Here is a 20,225-nt window from a genome sequence, read left to right on the forward strand (position 1 = left end):
TTGAATTTTTAAATGGCATTTCCCACTTTTTATTGCAGATTCGAATTTTATGAAAAAAATTCGTAGAGTGTTTGGAATTTTTTTTCAATTCAGGATAGCACTTTAATTAACGGAATATCATTTTCCTTTTGCTTACGACTTATAGAAGTGTTTGATGAAATATGTTTTAAAAAATGTTATTCTCACGTGTTATTGAGGATAAATAAAAATAACATACTTTTATTTGTTTCTGTTTCAATCTTTAACGTTTCATCTAACATTCCAATAAGTTACACGCAAAAGAAAAATTAAATTTCGTTGATTAGAATGCTATCTATCATGAATTGGAAAAAAATTCTAGACAAATTCTATGTATTTTCTGCCGTAGAATTCGAATCAGCAATAAACTGTGAAGGATGCCATTTCAGAATTCAAAAATGCCCCCTATGCCCACCTACAAGAAAGGGCAGAGGGGCACCGATTTTAGAATCAATGTGTTTCCCCCATGCAATAATTAAACTTTCATAATGGGTATTTTTTGTAGAACTCTTATTATTCGAAATATTGCGATATTTCAAGTTAAATGTTACACCCTATATAATGGCCCATTCAGTATGTAACGTAACTTCGATTTATACATAAAAGACGAAAAGTTTTCTGATTCTGAAAAATATTCTTATTGAGTTTTAGATTGTGCAACTTTGCTCTGATTTCGACAACCTCGTATCTCTTAGGATAATCCTGATTTCAATACTAGGACTTGAAAAATTAAAACCTTTATCATTGATAAGAAAATTTTATTATACATTTTTTTTAATACTCAAGAATAACAACAGAAATACTTTTAGGGCTCGCAAATATATCCAACTTTAAAAAACTTGAGTGCAATTTCTACTTAACTCTAAAAGGTACTCACCTCTGTCAGACGTGGGACTTTCAATATTACCCTCCATGTCCAACCCATGAGAATGCGAAATGTTTTCCGCGTTCCGGGCTTCCTCTTTAAGATCATTCCGTGGATCATCCTCGTTTAGATTAATATCAGTCCAGTTGTCGTCATTTGACAAGATTTTGTTATCTTCCGGTAGTTCCGTGGTAGATCCGACGTTGTTGGTATCAGTTGAGTTCACAGAGTTTACGTCATCCATCGAATCGGTACTCTACGATATATATAAACGCTAATAGGCAAATATTGAAGTTTTTGATATGGTTACGATATCGTAACATTCAGTGGGGTCCTGATTAACATCCTACATGCAGTTTCATGCAAAGGCGACATTCAAGCAAACTGTCGTTAATGATAATAATTACAGTCACATCCGGGGTAAGAAAAATTCCATGAAATTATGAGTTCCGCACTAGATTTGAACGGAATGATAACAGATCAACGAAAAAGGACAGATATATGTCTTTTTCATGCAGAGGATTAAATAAAAACGATTTTGTAATTTAATTTTTTTTCGAATATCTTAAGGGCCACTGGGAATTTTCTCAGTCCTAAAACTGCTTTTGGTTGCGGAGGTTATTGTGCAACTGTACACATCTGCTCGTTCGTGTGTGGAAACATCCCAAAATTCTCTAATTTTGGATACGAGTCCAGGAAGAAGGAGAGGGCATTACGTGCCTCGAAACTTCATATAGTGAATTACGGTGCAGAACAATACATTTTCTTCGTTGAGTCTCTTGTAAGTGTACTCATCAAACTCAGAGGAAATCATAAACTTCAAGAAATTTTTTCAAAGCGCCCTGTTCAGGTCCGCTCATTACTACGTACCTAGCGCAGTATTAAAATCAGCAAATAATGTGCAATTCTTATTGACGACGAAAAATTACTGTTCCTGTTACTTACGTAATAGTGAACTGAACTGAATTAAGCCTGTTACGCACTTAAAGCCCTGGTCAAATTATAAAGAAAACCTGATAACAGAACATTGAAACTGAACGTAAGTAAAAAGCAGTTCATTTGCAAATCTCCGTAAATTTGACCACGGCTAGAGCTGGATTTACCTTTTTTACAACACGAGCACTGTTACAACCTCGAGCATGCCTTATTCCATCCAAAGAGTAATCTACAGTAAACCCATGTCCCAAAGACGGGCGTGGTCTAGCGTTAACCTACGGTTACGGAACGCCGTAATGGCAAAGCAGAGCAATGTTAGTTAGCAGTCGAAGGAAATATAAGGTATTTATTTAAAAATTAGTAAATCAGTGGGCGACTAATCTGGACTACCTACTTAATATGGAATTAATTTCTCCCATGGATTCTTTATGGTACTATTCTATAAATATCTTGCTTCGATGTAGCTAACTTACAGCGATGTATTACTGCCATAGCTGCAGATGAATAACGCGAACATCGGAGGGAGATAGTTACAGATACCATAGACATCACATTATTACATTAAATGAGAAAATATCATTTGATGGCCCTACTCTGGTGTTTTGAAATTGAGAAATATTTTCCATTTAGGTACTCCAATAGTAAAAATGAAACAATGAACGAAGAAATTTTCCGGTGCACTGAGCTGCGTTGTGCAGGTGAACTTGTCCAAAATGCCAACACCAAAACGTTATATCAAACCAAAATCGAACACTGACCTATTATACTATTAATATACTATAATGGCATCTATCAAAGTTGGGAACTGCCATGGCAGACTAGGGAATTTGGACTTTAAAGTTTAATCGAGTAATAACAATAAATAAATATTTTTAAACAAATTTGAGGATTTTAACTGGATGATTGAGTGTGAAGCAGGATGCGATTGCAACTAGAAAGAAATATGATGTACTGACTGTTTATTGACCACTCTTGATTGTTGATTAGAACTTTGCATCTTAGCTTGTTTAGTTAATGTTAAAATCAGGTTAAAAACAGGTTTTTTAATAGCGTCCTATCGCAATTGACTAGCAAAAAGAGTTTCACTCTGTAGCGAAGTAGGTTTTGTGTTTTGAACATTTTTAATACACACTGAATTTTTCTAAACTGAAATTAACTCTTAGTTATGTCGAAAAACTTGTCCCTAACTAGGTGGGGGCTGATCGCCAAAAATTTTCATCGTGAAACATAGTGCACAAGAAATTTTTCACGTGTCTGGAAACACACTGTAGAAGAAACGATGTGTAAGATTAAATTTTGTAATAAACTTAGTGGAGAAAATAGCATTTTGCTATCTATCATCATTTAGAGTTTGAGAGATACAGGGGTTTTTCGAAATTGTGCTCTTTTAAAAGTATCTGATACCGACATCAATTTTATCATAAATCTATAATAAATCAAAAATAGGATTATCCTTTTAAATGTATTGGACTATCCTGCATATAAGTGAACGTGATTGATACTGAATAGTTTTAGCAGAAAAGTTCTAATTTCTCCTTCAAAAATGCCCAATTTTAATTACACTGCATACATATTAGGATAGTTCGCTGATCATATGCCGCAATAATCAAATATGACGTTGCATTCACGTGAACATATAACGTGATGGGTCTGTGAGATTCTGTCAGCAACTAAACGTTATTTTCATGTTAGTTGATCAACTCATTTCGCATGAAAAGTGACAAAAAAAACGCATTTTTCACTTCATATTGCTAACTGGATACTTGATGTAAAAAACAATTAAAATTTGTTAAAATGAGCTATAGAACAAAAGTAAATATACTACATGTAACGCTATAATACACAATAAATTTTCTGTAAAAACCTAATTATAATGTAAGAATTTTATAGAAAAGAATATGGTACCCCGACTCAGAAAATGCTAAAGAGCCACCCTGTATATTTCTACCTATACCAGATTGTGACTTATTAGAGAATGTATCAAAATCTTTGGAATAAGTTATTTTAGTAAAATTGCAGAGACCCATCGATTTACTTTTCGATTGGTGCATTATTTTAAGGCTGCTTCGAATTACCACAAAATATTTAAATTGATTGTTTATTAAATATTCAAGTATAAAATTATCTTTTTAGGTTATATATTTTAGCCATCCTGTTATAGACTGAACTAGAGATAAAAAACTAGTTAGTTCTGTTTAAAAACTCATAACAATAGTTATATAGGGTGTCTCACTAACTTTGTTATAAGGATATATTTCTATTACGGTTAGAGATATTCGAAAATGTTTTTGGTGACAAATTCTTTGACTTGATAAAACGCATTATGTGGTGGGACTTTACTGTCTTTTTTATTTTTGGTTATACCAGAAGTCAACATCAGTAATCTTATTTCAAACAGAACATCCAGTCTATTTTTATATTTTTAGATTCTACACATTAAAGTCATTAAATAATTTTAGGCCTCCGTGTTCCTAGACCTTACTTTTAAATGTTGTAAGCGATTTTTGGCTGCGCAGAGCTCAAAATTTCAGTTAGAACCACGCCTATAATTTTGTTTAAATTATTTTTTTGTACATTTTGTTAAAACATAATTTCTTCAAAACATCAAATTTTAGACTGCTTCACTAGCACCTTTTATGAAATGTTTATAATCAGCGTTAAGAAACAATTAAAAATTTCAATAACGGAAAGTAAATAAACATTAATGTTCAGAGGCACTTCCACTAGTCTAGTTCTATAAGTGTTTTATTTACTATTCTACACAAAATTCCATGGTAATGAGTAAACAAGTAACTGCTATTACTGACTATTCTATTTTGCCAAAAACCAATTATACTGTTTACAAAGCTATCAAATATATTTCGATTTAGTATAATTCAATATTAATACTTGCGAATTTGATTAAAAATGGATAATGATTCTGAAGACATGTTAGTACTATTAGGAAAGTGTAAACGAAGTTACACGCGTGCTTGTGACTTCTTCACAGCCAAAAATCGCATATGGCATTTAAACCTAGGGTGTAAGAATAGGGAGACCTAATAATTATTTAATTATTTTAATGTGTAAAATCTAAAAATGCAAAAATATACAAGGTATTCTATTTGAAATAACGAAAGTTACATTGACTTCCGATCTAATTAGAACTAGTAAACACACTAAAGTCCCACAACACAACGCCCATCACCAAACCAGACAATTTGCCCCAAAACATTTTTGAGTATCTCTAACCATAACAGAAATCTCGCCTTGTCACAGTGATATTGAGACACCCTGTATATATATTTTTTTGGCTCACCATTATTATCTCATAATAGTTTAAAAATATGCGCAAAATGAAAGCCAAATCGTCGTGTTAGAGCGATTTTACTGAAATTGGTTTGATACCTCGTTTGAACACCCTGTAATTACTAATTTATCCAATTAAAATTCATATTTACACGAGTTATTTACACCTCTAATATCGTAAAATATGATCAATTATCACACACTAAATAACTAATAGGTACTGAGTACTGTTAAATGTTTGTATAGTATAAAAGAACGAAAACTCCAACAATCCGTTCAAACAGACAGACGTTCTTACCTTAATGGATGCAGGTCCTGAGTGTAACTCATTTTCGTGATTCAAAGAATTGGTATCTTCCATGACGTAGGCAGTGATGACATCGTAATCGCCATCATCTTGGCTCTGGTGCAACGCCCTCGGAGCTATAGAAAAGTAGAAAATAGTTTTACCACTTTTGGTTAATTCTGGCAACAGCGAAGCGAACATTATATATATGTATATATATAGTTGGGGAAAATACGAAAAAAAACGGTATTGATAACTTATAAATTATTAAACTACATCAAATAATTACAAAAATTACGAAATACATTTTAGGGCGTGTCAACTTAAGGTTTATATACAAATAAAATGGAGCTGTATACCTACATGGTACGCTACTGACATTAAAAAAAGCAGACTTGACTAGTATAACAACATTAAGGATTCTGTAGTGTTTGGTGTTGAAAAAACTGTCCTGGACGGGTATTTTTGCTTATAGTGCGATGAATATTCTATATCTATATTGTAGTCTTAAATTCTTTAAAACTGAAATCATCTACAGAGTTTATGCGGCAGAGTTTATTCAGCCACAGATTTTATGTGACAGCAATAACTCTAAAACCTCATAGAAACTGAAGAACGGTCTAAATACAAGATTTATGAGATAAAAACAAGGTATGGGCTGTCTATGATTTCATACACGAGAGAGGTGACTCAATAGAATTAAACTTTTTTGTTCTAAACGGATCTCTCTGTATACCTGATGACAACAGAAAGCGGGTACACCCCGTAATTTTTATGATATTTAATAAAAGGTATACATCTTTGCTTCCACCATTTTTCTATAGAAGGCTTTAATGGTGACAAGTAATCGACCTAAATAGATCATAGACGTCGTACAATAAACTTGCGCATATATATAAACCCATAGAAATATTAGTCGTTTATTTCTGTATCATAACGTTATTCTCAATTGAAAATGTCAGTTTACGAGTCAAATTCTCATCATTTCCACGTTTTAATTTTCTATTTCGACATGAAGAAACCTGAGGTCGAGGCTCAACGATTGCTTTCAGATTGGTGGTGAGACTGCTACTAGTGAAAAAATCTGTTGTGAGTGGTTTAAACGCTTCAAGAATGGTGATTTTCATATCACCAATCGGCATAAAGGTGAAAGAGAAAATATTTTCATAGATGCAAAGTTGGAGGCATTACTTATTGAAGACTCGTGCCAAAGTCGAGAAGAATGGGCACACTCATTGGTAAATTGAGTTGAAGCCTAGCAGTGAAAAGCAAATGGTCGCAACACATCTAAAGACACGATAAAATGATTCTACAGTATCATAATGGTCGACGCCATATTGCGAAAGTAGTCAAGACATACTCGAAAACGTTGAAATGGTCCTATCCTACCCGCCGTATTCTCCAGATTTTGCTCCCTTTGACTATCACTTGTTTCGATCAATGACACATAGCCTAGCTGACAAGCATTTCCGGTCCTATAAAGAAGTAAAAAAATGGATCGATTCGGGAATCGCTTAAACAATGACCAATTTTTTCAACGTGGAATTCGTACTCTACCCAAAATATGGGAAAATATAGTGGTCGACGATGGGCACTACTGTGAATCATAAATGTAGTTTTTAAGACCAAACCTCGAATTTCGCAAAAAAATAGCGGAAGCAAAGTTGTACCTTTTTTATAAAAATTTAAAATTTGGAGTACTCATAGAAGACAATATTAGAATTTGTTTGGATAATTTTAAGTGTTGAAATAATTACTGGAAAACAAGGAAATATTCCAGAATTTTCAGCTATTTTGGACACTTACTGTAAAGACCTGATTACAACCTCGCAGAATAATGTACAAGTACTGTATATATAAAATATGACAATATATATATCGCTGTTCACCACACAGGGCGTCCCAGGGAAAAGTGTCTGCCTTGTATATCTTTTCTCATTTGTTGAAAAAAAGTTAAAACTTGTCAATTTTGATAGGAAGGGAGTCATCATTTGGTGAAACATTTGTTTTCGAATTGTCATCCTCCTACACCTGGAGACTATCCCTGAAATTTTCAAATTCGAAGAAGGGTCGTGTTATACCTCATTTGAAATATAATTTTTTTCTCTCCATAATCAGGCTTTTGTTTTTCATGTTGTACGTTGGTCTTTTAGAAATGAAAGGAAAACTAAATCACTCGATTTTGACCATTTTTAATGATATTTTATTTATTTTATCTAGAACAAATGGTGAAAACAATCTTCAATGACTTTCATGTACATGCGCAGTGAATTTTCAAAATATTGTCGCAACATTATCTATAATTTTTGGTGTTCTTGGTCTTCATTTTTTGACGATTCGGATACGTAACTCCTAGGAGTCATTTCGTTTCATTGATTTTGGTCTTCAAATCTCACCCTAAAAAAATCCAGAAAACTAAGATCAGGGTCTCTCGAGGGCCACTCCATTAGACCTCTTTTATCAATTCATCTACCTAGGAATTCTTCATCTAGAAATTTTCTGACAGTAGCAGCGTAGTGCGGAGGCTCTCCATTGTGTTGAAAAAGTAATAGTTGCTCGAAGAGGCTGAAATCTTATTCAAGTATTTCAATTATCCTGGGACATATGGGGTTTTGTAAAAGTTTTAGATACTTTTCTCCACTTAAGTTTCCAGTAATGAAAAATGATCCAACAATGTGATCACCCAAAACCCCTGCCTAAACGTTCAATTTTTGAGAGAGTTGGTTATGGGTCTCGCGGAGCAAATGAGTATTGATGTCACTTTAGTAACCACTGTTATGTCTGTTACCTTCACCATTTAAGTGGAACGAACATTCATCAGAAAAATGTCATATTATAGGACAAATGTCTCTTTAAATATATTAAGTTACTAAAACTTAAAGGATTCACAGAAGTGTAATCAATGGTCGAAATTATCCTCATTTAATTTTTGTACTAATTTTATGACATAAGGGGGAAATTTTACTTTTTTTTTTTAATTATATGAACAGTACTTTTTGAAATGACAGATTCCTCAGCCATCTTTCGTATAGACTTTCTGTTGCCTATTTGAACTTATCCCATAACCGCTATTTGGACTTCACTACTTCTCACAGGGTGGTCAATTTCGTTCTTTTTACTTTGGACGCACCCAGTCTCAGTGAATTTCACTAGCAATTTAGATACATAAGATTGGCATACTATTTTGTCGGGATGATTTAAACTAAAGACATAAGCTGCCGCTCTTGCAGAATTATGATTTTTGTAATACAATCTCGTGTCTATCTTGTAATGTGTAAACCATTTTAATAAAATTAAAAATTGAACGAACTCCAAAGTGATGTCTTGTCACGAAGTTTTTAAACCTCTAGATGCAGGGGAAAATATCAATAAATTATTCATCTAAAAATATTGGAGTTTAAGAATTTTTAGTGGAATGTTGAAAATGTCATGGTTATTTATATATTTTGAACTTCGAGATGTTTTGAGTCGAACTGTACATTTTCAGCATTCATTACAATTACATTCGTGGTTGAAATCAAGTTATTTAGTTTTTGTTTAATTTTTACAAGACCAATGCACAAAAATAAAAAATAAAACCTTCACCATGTAGAGAATAAAATTACCTTTCAAATGAGGTATAAAACAACTCTATTGCCAATTTCAAAATTTCAAAAGGGTAGTTCCCAATGGTAGAGATATGATATTTTGAAAAAAACTTTTTCTACAAATGATATGCCTCTCCCTATCAAGGTTGACATATTTTGGCGTTTTTTTTTTCAACAAACAACGGGGTTGACATTTTTCCTTGGGACACCCTGTGTGTATAAGATATTAAGGTTTAAATGTCCGCCCCTACATGGGCAAAGAAAATGAATATAAGTTCGACATAAATATGATAAGAATTTAATAAATTGCAAGATTAGTATTATTTTAAATATTTTCTGTGAAAAAATACAAGATGGAACCAAACAAGTTAAAAGATGCAAATGAATGTGCGATGGAGGATTGATACTTAAGTAGAAGCAATCATAACTAATCTACAAGCAAATACAAAACTACAGAAAAAAGTGACATACGGCGTGCAAGTGAATCAAGGGAAAGTCTCTTGTTTTGTGGAAAGAAAATTACCACCAATAAACCGTAATTAAATTGAAAAAACCCATGACGGCCGCATGGCACAGCTGGTCATTTTCTTTTCAAACAGTCAAAAATCAAAAGCTACCCTATTTGAATGATTTAGGAATTATTAAGCAAAAACTCCACATTTCTTAAAGAATTTTATATAAGTTTCTACCCACATTGGAATTAGTTATTTTTGTATGGATGTTTACTCCCTTCTTTGTGCGGCACTAAATCTAAAAAAATAGCTATAGGTTCGTCACTTTGAAAAAAAGCTATGTGGTCGTCAGTGTATTTTTAAAGCTTACAAAATAACCTCATTAGAGACGCCATATTTGACTACACTTCCCATTAAAAATTAAATGATGTAAAAATTATTTTAAAGCAGAATTTTTCAGTGCTTTCAGTGTGGTGAAGACGCTAAAAATTCCGACTGAACTATGTCTCGCAAAGTTATCTTTTAATCGTTTTCAATATTATTAACATTTTTTCACTTCACATACATTATAACCAAACATAATAACCTGGTTGCAAGGTGCGTTAAACTATTTTTGCGACGAAAGGATAGCTATAAGAGAAATAATTTTAGACATTTTAATTCCAATATGATTAAACGTTTTGCAAAACAATTAAAACATATTTTTTTATATCTAAAAAAATTAGTTATTTTTAATATCAATGGACATGTACTCAAAAATGTTTTAATAATATTTTTGTACAATGTCTTTTAAATCTTTTGCGTTTTATAAAACACTGTTGCGCGTTGTGTCGCATGCGTTTCGTGTGACGTATGCATCTATATCCGTGTTCTTATCCACCTATTCTTAACAATACTTACAATTACAGCAAATTGACAATTGCGCACAGTTTAGTAACATGATTTTTACCGTCCTATACAGGGTGAATTTAAAAATGGAGGTTTTTTTAACAGGATATATCGTGTGATTCTTGATAAATTGGACAAGCAAATATCTTGAAATTCAGAAAATCTACAAAAAAAAAATAAGTCAAAAAAATGTTTTGTTTTTTTTCATTTTCGGGAGCTCAACTTTTTATGCTATCAGATTTTTTTCAAGGTCACCTTCACCTGTCATTTGGGGTCAACTTTGATTTTTCAAATGACATCCCATTTTTTTGGAGATCCATGGATCATTGGACCTTTCTTCATTGAAGGAGGTTTAAAACAGCATACTTATTTACAAATCCTCCCAAGGTATATTGACAAATTTCTTTTCAATATTCGACAGCCGCATTTATTTCGAAACGACGGTGGCCCTGTTCATTCTACATAAATTATTACTGATTGGTTAAATGATCAATTTGGTGTGTGAAAAATTGGTGTGTCAAGAATTGTGGGAGAATCAGCCAAACATCTTGACCGCCCAGGTCGCCAGAACTTAAGGTAATAAATTTTCTTGTTTGCGCAAAAATGAAAATATTAATCAATAAGAACATATTCCAAATAATACAGAAATATAAAAAAAAAACGGATAAAACAGGCAGTTTGCTTGATTCCTCGAAAATACGTACAGGCAGCTTTTCAAAAATGCCGAAACCATATTGAAAAATGTACAAGTTTCGGAGGAAATTTATTGAAACTTTAAGTTTAATATGATATTATATATTTTTTAATTTATCTTATAATAATAATTTATCATTTTATAAAACAAAAATTGGTAAAAATAAAATTCTGCGATTTGGGAAATACAAGAAACTATGAGAAATCAAACTTAGTTGAGGTCTTTTAAATTTTGTGCATAGACTTAGGTCCCGATTCTAAACAATTTTTCTAAATAACATATATCGTATTTGACACAGAATAGGCACTCCACAGCAAAATATATTTTTTGAAAATTTCCACGACATTCTTGATTTTCTAAAAGTGATATAAGAGATATCAGTTTTTAACCAAGCAGGGCTGAACCCCGAAAAAATTAAAATTAAAATCGAAAATGTATTACCTTTTACAAGAGTCGGTTTACCTATCCAGGGACACACGGTACATCCTGTTAAAAAAATTCACCTTTAGAATAACCCTGCATAAAAATGACAAATCATTACATATTCTGAATCCTTCTATGACGCAATTATACAACGCTTAAACTAAACTCAAATTAACCTTCAGCTAACTTGAGTGGTCCCACTAATGATATTGCTGCTACCAACAAAGGTAATTTGACAGTAATGCGATTCTATAGGGTGATTCAAGATCAGTTCTGTTTTAGCGATACGAACTGTTGAATCATCGTTGTATGTAGAAGTGGACTAAGACGCTTCTTGCATTTTAAAAATCAGTAGGAGACATTTTGAAATCAAAGGTCTTAAAAATGACGATGATAAAATTTGCAGACTTTATGTTAGGCAGTTAGTTATGCCTGTGAACCCACTTTCTACAGAGATGCTTGATTTATTTTACCAAATGCTAAAATATGTAATGGTGTCATGCGACCGCAACAGATTAACTTTTTCATATAGCATACCCTGTTTAAGAGTGTAGCAGTGTAATAATTATTATGTTTTTTTGTCAGATTTAACAACTTCCAAAAGAATGTGCTCATCGGGGTTTATTGGAAGCTTATAGTAACTGGTACCTGCTACACGATCTGAGCGTCAGTCCTATTTAAATTAGACTACGAGCACAATAATTATTAAGCTCTCACACTCTTGTATGTATGAGGCGCCCTATATATTGTCTTTAACAATACAGATCGTTTCTATCGTTTCACAAAGTAAGTCGGAGAAGCCTTTGGAGGTTACCCTGCTTTATGTGCCATGTTGTCAGTTTAATATCCTTCTTGACTTCGATCTTTGCTAAACGATCGTTAATCCATCTCGGTCAAAGTGTACAGTTTATCCCAGGTTCATTTCACTACGTTAGCCACAGCGAAGGTCAAACGTAAAAGTTTATCGAATTAAATAAAAAACGCAAAAGTAAAATTTTGATTATAACTTTGTTTTGGGTAAATTTCAGAAAGTTCTTATGACAGCTGTCAAAGTGTAACGTTATTAGGACATTTTCATAATCCAATCGTCCTTTGTTTATCCAGGATGCAGTGCAATTTCATTTTTCTTGCGACTGCAATATAGATAAATTCAAACAACAGTCGCAAGAAAAGCAAAAATTATAGCGCACTTCAGAAAAACAAAGAATGCCCGGGACTTGTCATCTCATATGTCATGAAAAAGTGACATAATAATATACTACATTGACGGCTGTCAAATAAATAACTTCATATCGATACGTAATACTTGAAACACTTCCGCCATTTTATATTTTTGTATGATAACTCAGAAATGAAATTGCGGTGATGTCAAATTATCTAAAAATTTCATCATTTAACCGTTGATTAATTGGGAAAATTACTCGTAAATCAATGTAGAGAAACAAATTTGAGATATACTGTATGTACTACTGCTTCAAAAATTAGGGTGCAACCACAAAACCAGAGACGTACCAAGTAAGTCATATACGATTTAATAGGATCATCAGAATTACCTGTCCTGGTACCCAACGAATTTCGATGGTACCGATGGTCGAATTTGTGATTATGGTAGTGGGAATGGTGGTTGTTATTCAGGTTATAGTGGTTGTGTTTAGGATAGGAATGGTGCCGGTGCCGCGCATAATTCGCGTGCGACACGGCATTTGGATGGGAACCGGGTAGGAATTGAGGGTAGACGTGGTGGGACCATTGAGGGAACAGAGGTCTCGCACTTCCTTCTGCATGTCGGTAAGGAGAAAATATTGAATTCATTAAAACATGTTTGCATACGTTGATAGAAAGTGTTAAAAAGCCCAATGATATCGCTATAAAATGCAACGTGGAAAAGTTTAGTGCAGATGTCAGAGATGTACGGTAAAGTTAATGGCAACTCCCAGAAAAACGTGATTCCGCTCAACTTACCTATATGTAAACGAAAATGCTCCGTTTTGCGGTTTAAAGTTGATTTTTTTAAAAGTCGATTATAATTCGATGTTTCAGAAAACAGCTTTCTTCAGCTAGCGCGTTCGCGTCGAAAGTTTCAAGCGATCAAAATAACAGATAAAATGCGGCCATACTGAAATAAACTAAAAAAATAAATAAAAATATGGCTGACGAAGTTTGATAGATGGCGCTTCGGCAGAGCGCAATGCACACACTTTTTGTAGCTTCGCCTTAATCGAAAATTTTACCATCCGCTTGCTACCCTTAATTAGCGTTAACGGCAAACGTTAACGATATTTTGGTACGTCAAATTTGTTCGTCAAACAACATTAACCGGAGTGGCTGCTTGCGGGTGGGAAAACTCTCAACTATTGTTCAAATTTTGAAAACTCAAATGAGAGATGAATCCAACTTAATGGGATTACTTTGGCATAAAAATTCGAATATACGTACTATTGTATTAGTTAATTAAGCAAAATACGTCTCTAGTAATCATTTAACTACATTTTACCTATCTCCAAAATAGTAAAAATAATAAATGATCAACAACTAAATGTGAGTATTATCGCTTAGTTAGCCATTTTGCATAGATTTGCAACGATCAATGACGTTAACTTATTGAGCTTCAATGTTGAACGTTTTCTGTAACAACCAGATGTGACGATCCAGGTTTAACGTCGTGGGAAACACCGTGTACTCAACGCAGGTGCAAGAGAATCTCTTAACGCACGAGTAGCACTTGTTAGCTGTGATGTTATTAGTCTTTTAGGTTTTTATGTAATAGACTGTTTCTGGTGACTGGGAAAATGAACAAAAGTCATTATCTTTCCGTAACTCATCATTGACTAGATAGCATTGGGCTTTCCCAACACAATGAAAAAAATCGTTGCACAATCCTTTTGAGAAATACACATTTCAAAAATCTCCAAAAAAAGCGGAGATACCTACTAAAGATATTTTCACGAGATTATGACAATATATTGCATGTCCTACTAACAGCGTGAAATGGTGAACAGTGACTTGTGATGTATCTATTGAATCTTTCAGTCCCGGTGAAAGAACACTACAAACAAAACCTGAAGCTCTGATCATTTCCCTATTCGTGTCTTAAGCAGCAAAATGCAGATATTTCGTTCGGAAAATCGTATGAAAAGTGCAGCATTTAAGTAATAGAGGGAGTTATGGAAATTATTTGTGAATATAGGGCTTGAACAACAACTAATTAGTATCCCAATGATAAAATACAGACGGTCAGATTTTCACTGTTTTCATCGGAAATTTCTATTTATTGAGTAGACGGTGGAAAACTAGTATCACCAGTTAAAGCCGGAACATAGAAATTGTGCAAGTGTGAGAAAGATCACATAAGTTTTAATATGCCTCTGACAAAGACCAAGGAAGTGCCTTGAGAGACCGGTGGTGGAAGTAGGTGGAGTAAATCCAGATCTAGTTTCCAGATTTTGCATCGTTTCAGAATTTTTAATGGCATAAGTTCTAGTGACGAATTAAATTTATTGTGAATTTTTACTTATTAATAAAATTATTGCACATTTGCCCATTATAGCGCAACTTAGTTGAATGAATGTGACGATCTAAATTCCCTGATATTTGTTCATGATCTTTTGGCGAATTCAAGACTGAGGCTACGACACTGACTGTAGACTTCGTGTTGATTGATAAACAGAACGATTCTTTTATGGTTTAAAAAGATATCGGAAACTAAATAAATTGACCAGTGCAGGTGAAGCATGCAAAGAATTTCAATTTTAACGCACAGAGTTATCGTGTTTTCGGTTTTCTTTCCATTTATTTACATCGCTGCTTTTCGCTCTGATATTTTTAAAACTTTTCATCACCACGAAGGGACCGAAATCGATGCTAATCTAAACATCGAAGTGGGGATGCCAGCTGGACTGACTCCGCCCACTTCGTTATTGGTTTATAAATTGACCTGGTGTCTGTCTACGGCCAGTGCTGCCGGGTCAGTCTTAACTCCAACAAACGTTCATGAACAAATATAAACGAATTGAGATCATCACATACACCACATTCATCACATATAATAGGCACATATACCATAATTTATAAATAAGTAAAAACTCTAAACTAATTTAATCAATCACTAGAACTTTTATCATTAAACATCCTGAAATGGTGAGAAATCTGGCAACTGGATCTGGACTTACTCGACACAGTTCGATCGCTAGCCTCTGGTGACACTTCGTTGATCTTTGTCGGGCGCATATTAAAACTTACGCGGTCCTTCTCCCACTTGCACAATTCCTATGTTTCGATTTCGCCTGGTGCTACCTGTATAATCCGACCTACGAAAGACGGTGATTACGTGGCAGAAATTCGAAGTCAGCTTAGAAATCCAATTTAAAAATCCTGTCAGGGGTTTTATATCATTGGCACATGTGAGAGCTTCCAAAAAATTATTGTAGTGTTGAATGGGTAAAATAGGTGAATTTAAATATTTATTACCTGTCCAACACATCCATTTGGGCTGGTTTCCGTATAATAGTTCCCACATAATTTGTGGAGAAAATTCATCGTATCGTGATAATTTCATCGTGATTAATTTGCTTATCAAATTCGCACGTATGAAATAACTTTGCCGATTAAAATTAGTAAAAATTAAGACTGATTTAGGTAACCAGTAACTTAATAATTTCCAGGAAGCTGTTATGTGTGATCCTCGCAATAAGAGCTTGTCGTGAGGCAGACAGACGTGAAAGAACGTGACAAAAGCTCTGTTACTGAATTTGTGTCAGATGATTGGGTCTTCAGCTGATAACTTTACATCTTTTTCTTTACACAAATTAAAAAAGATGATTAATGATCCATCGTCGTAACAGCTCTGTTAATAAAGAATTTCGTTTACAGATGTTAGTAACCATAGTGTTTCTATTTGAGGCATTCGTATAATTTTTTTTCTATTTGAGAAAATATTTGATTGATTTTGATAACAGGTACAAAGTCATCCAGTAAATAGATGATTTAAAAAACCGCCTCCTATGGTTTGCAAATATTTTCTACAAACATTAAGCCAAATAGGGAATGATTTTTTAATGATACAGCAACAACTTTTGAATTTACAATTTTTGTCCATTAAATTGTAAATCAGCAAATTATTAAAATTTTTCGAGGCCAATAGATGGCGGCATCCGAGCATTGCTTCCTACATGTATTTGTATTTTTTTTTACCTTATGTTGCTTAATGTGGAAAAACTATAATATTTTTGTTGTATCCACCGAATTTAATGCCAAACCTTGTAAGTTCACGTGCCAAATGTATTACGTCAACGTCTTTGAGAATGTTTAGTGATCTCTACTCACATCACACAAATTTAGTCATGGAAAATAAAGGAGAAATGTCGAATGGACCATACACTTTACTGTAACTGTCATTGTGAAGGTGAGTATTAATTATATACAGGGTGTTTAAGAATTATGGAATCAAACGTCTAGGGATTGTTAGATGCAACAATACAAGATATCTTAGCATAAGAACCTGTGTTCGCAAATGTCTCCCTAAGGCACTACTGCCTTATGATGTTTTAAGACAGTTATGTGCAAAAATGCGTTTTATCACATTTTAGTGCGCTTTAATTTAATTTGTTTGTACAAAATACTACTACAGAAGTTGTTCAAAATGTCGTCCTTGAACTTGAATGCACCTGTTAAGTCCTATTTTGTTAAATATTTATGTTAGCCAATACTGATATCCGAAATCCTTGATTGTTAGTTTGATACATTGGCCCATTAATTTTGCAAATTTTAAACAATTCCTACAACAATCGGTTTTTATGGAGAACTACATCAATTAAGAACCAGGAAACATGAATTTGATGCCTGGAGCTACAAATTGCAACGCACGGGTTTACCAAGAACGCTATTCTGCGAGGTAAGATAACGGCTAGAAAAATGTTTTCGCAATTTATCGACTACATACCGAAACTGGCACTTTGACACATAACATGCAGGTTACTGGTGCAGAAACAACAGTAAAAACGATCCATTTTAAGGAAGAGGATCTTTATCGACTTGCAGATCAATGTTCGAGTAGCATTCATCATATTGTGCAGGGTATGGGTACAACTCATGTTTGCGATTGGCGGGTATTGCATGACCAATAATTTCATCCATGCCATTTACAAAAAATCAGATGTTTGACTCTAACCGAATATCAGTCAAAGTTTCGCCAATGACTGCTTCATCAGACTGTCGAGCAACCCAATCTTTTACGTTTTGTTTTATGGAACTACAAAGCCAGTTTCACGCGAGATGGCATATTCTACAGTAGGAACAGCCAGATTTGAGCCAAAGAAAATTCACTCGAGATGTTTGCCGGAAGTTATCATCAACAATGGTTTGTCAACGAATGGGCCGGTATTTTTGATGATCACTTGGTTGGGCCATACCCGCTGTCCAATGGTTTAACGAAGCCTATCTATGGGCGTTTTCTACAAGACTTCTTGACGGAAATTCTTGAAAACGGCCAATTAAACATTCAACAGCGAATGCAGGTGCGACATGGCGGTGTGCTTACATACTTTTTTTCTGTTCCAACCCTTCAGTATTTGGATCATCAGTTTGGATAACATTTGATAGACAGGTGTGATCTAGTTCCGTGGCCCCATAGGTTACCCGATCTAATACCTTTAGATTTCTTTTTGTGAGGACATGTAAAGTATTTGCTTTATGAAATACCAGTGGAAACAGAGAAACACCTAATTGTACGAATTCAAAATGATTATCTAATTATTAGCAAAGTCTACAGAAATTATGTACGTTATTTAAACAGGTCCAATGAATTTCAAGGACGACATTTTGAACAATTACTGTAGTGTAATTTTGTACAAACAAATTAAAATGAAACGTGGTAAAATTTGATCAAAACATTTTTGCACATAATTGTTTTAAAGCATCATGAGGCCGTAGCGCCTTAAGAAGATATTTGCAGACATGGATTCTTATACTCAGATGTTTTCTATTGTTGCACTGAATTATCCCTGGAAATTTGATCCAATTGTTCTGAAACACCCCGCATATGTATATTTATGAAGTAACATAAGAAATGAAATCGGTCGGACAGTGCGAAACAAAGTGAAATGCCAATGACTTCTATACAAATACCCCAATTCTTGCCAGTGTTCAATTCTTCCTGGACCTGAACTAAGATCACTATTTTCATACAGTCATCATGCGATGAATTTCTTCTTCGACGTTCCGTGATAATATTTATTCCAAGTAATTATTACAGTTCTTGTGATCAAATTCTCGTGCTTATCATGAAAGAGACAGTGAATCGAACCGCCCATTGGATGTTTTTGTTTGATTTTCTATAGGTAACATTGCCGCGAATACAGATTATCCAAGATTTCATAGTACGTGAAAATATGTATTAACTTTAACACGTGAATTGGCAGAATGTATCATTAAATTCGGTCTTTCACTTAACATTGCAAATAAAAAGGTGAATAGAAAAATAAAATGCTCAGAAAAAATGAGGCGACTTTGTTGGCGTTTCTGTGATCGGCTACAAAGCGAGATAAAACTCAAATTTCACATTGGTTTCAGTACAAACACCCTGTTTACCTCCACAACTGAAATTAAAATATTCTTCTTCCTAGTCATAGTAGTGAGATGGTAAAGGCACCGTTATATTTTTGGGATAAATTTATTTCATATTCGACACTTTGATACCTCTTTTAATACATCAAATTTCCATACTCCACTCACTGTGAACCGATGGCCTGATAGTATTTTCCAAACGAAATTCCAATTGCAAAATAATCTAAACAAAAATGTTGTGATCTTACCTTGGGGGCTGCCAGAATGGTGTGATGTACCGTTGCTTCGTACCGGTATCGGACTGGGAGCTCTAATCGACACTGGAGGCTCCAAAATATCACGGTACTTTGACACCATCAGAACAGATATAAAGTAAACAATGGCTAGGGAGAGGAACTGAGCCTGTTTGGTCTCTTCCTGAAAATATCCATGTTACAGGCGACTTAAATGACATCTATTCACGTGCCTGTTTTATAAAGGTTCTCACCACGTCTCTGTAAATAACTGCACGTAGTCGGTTTACATCCATGTCCTGGAGGAGTTTTTCCGGGTCTTTGACTGGGCTGGATTGACTTGCCAGGTTATCAGCCATGTTCTATAGCCAAAAAAATTGCTTTACATGTTGGAATGGGTGACGACCTTTTCATTATTTTTGGGCTCTTAAACGGTTTACGACCAATTCATTCGAAATTAAATATATCGATTGGTCTTAGAAATTTAAGACAGGAACGTAAAATCGCTTCGCTTCCAAGCGAAAAATCCCAGATGTGCGCAATAACCTCTTTTATTTACTTACTCTGTACATTAAATTCAATTTGCCCTGCATTTTAGTGAAAAATCAATAAAGAAGTGAATTTTTTTCCATTTAAACTGGTTACAAAAATAGTCCGAACGATAAATATTTTCGTAATTTTTGAAGAAGATATTTTTCATAAAATCATTTACAGACGCTGATCTTGAATTAAAACATTTGCTCAATACTCAATAATATATAGTGTGTCCAGGATGGAGATATAATAGATACAGACTTGTTTAAAAGGATTGCGCGTTCAAGGTAGTAATTTCATGAAGTAAATAGTTCTAAAAAATTATTTTTAATTTTTAATGTTTTAAACGAAAAAATGTTTAAAGACAATTTGAGTTTTTTTGAAACATCCGAATAACAAAAAATAATTTTATAAATCTGTTTCCAGCATTGCTACTAGCTTGAACGTGCAACTTTTCTTTT

General features: G+C 33.9%; 1 protein-coding gene across 14 annotated transcripts in view; it reads right to left on the reverse strand.

Moving 5' to 3' along the window:
• The window catches only part of rg (rugose), a 677,097-nt gene that overhangs the window by 183,643 nt on the left and 473,229 nt on the right, over window positions 1-20,225 (reverse strand). For 6 of the 14 annotated variants that reach the window (XM_066297050.1, XM_066297048.1, XM_066297047.1 and 3 more), the window contains 6 exons: window positions 19,464-19,592; window positions 19,246-19,414; window positions 12,991-13,215; window positions 5,406-5,530; window positions 1,987-2,094; window positions 896-1,139 (listed from right to left, as the gene is read on the reverse strand). In XM_066297050.1, coding sequence (XP_066153147.1) covers window positions 896-1,139; window positions 1,987-2,094; window positions 5,406-5,530; window positions 12,991-13,215; window positions 19,246-19,414; window positions 19,464-19,592 — 1,000 coding nt within the window. The remainder of the gene's footprint in view (window positions 1-895; window positions 1,140-1,986; window positions 2,095-5,405; window positions 5,531-12,990; window positions 13,216-19,245; window positions 19,415-19,463; window positions 19,593-20,225) is intronic. The other 8 variants (XM_066297056.1, XM_066297055.1, XM_066297054.1 and 5 more) reach the window with 3 other exon arrangements.

Source organism: Euwallacea fornicatus, chromosome 27 (assembly GCF_040115645.1).
Source record: "Euwallacea fornicatus isolate EFF26 chromosome 27, ASM4011564v1, whole genome shotgun sequence".
NCBI lineage: Eukaryota > Metazoa > Arthropoda > Insecta > Coleoptera > Curculionidae > Euwallacea > Euwallacea fornicatus.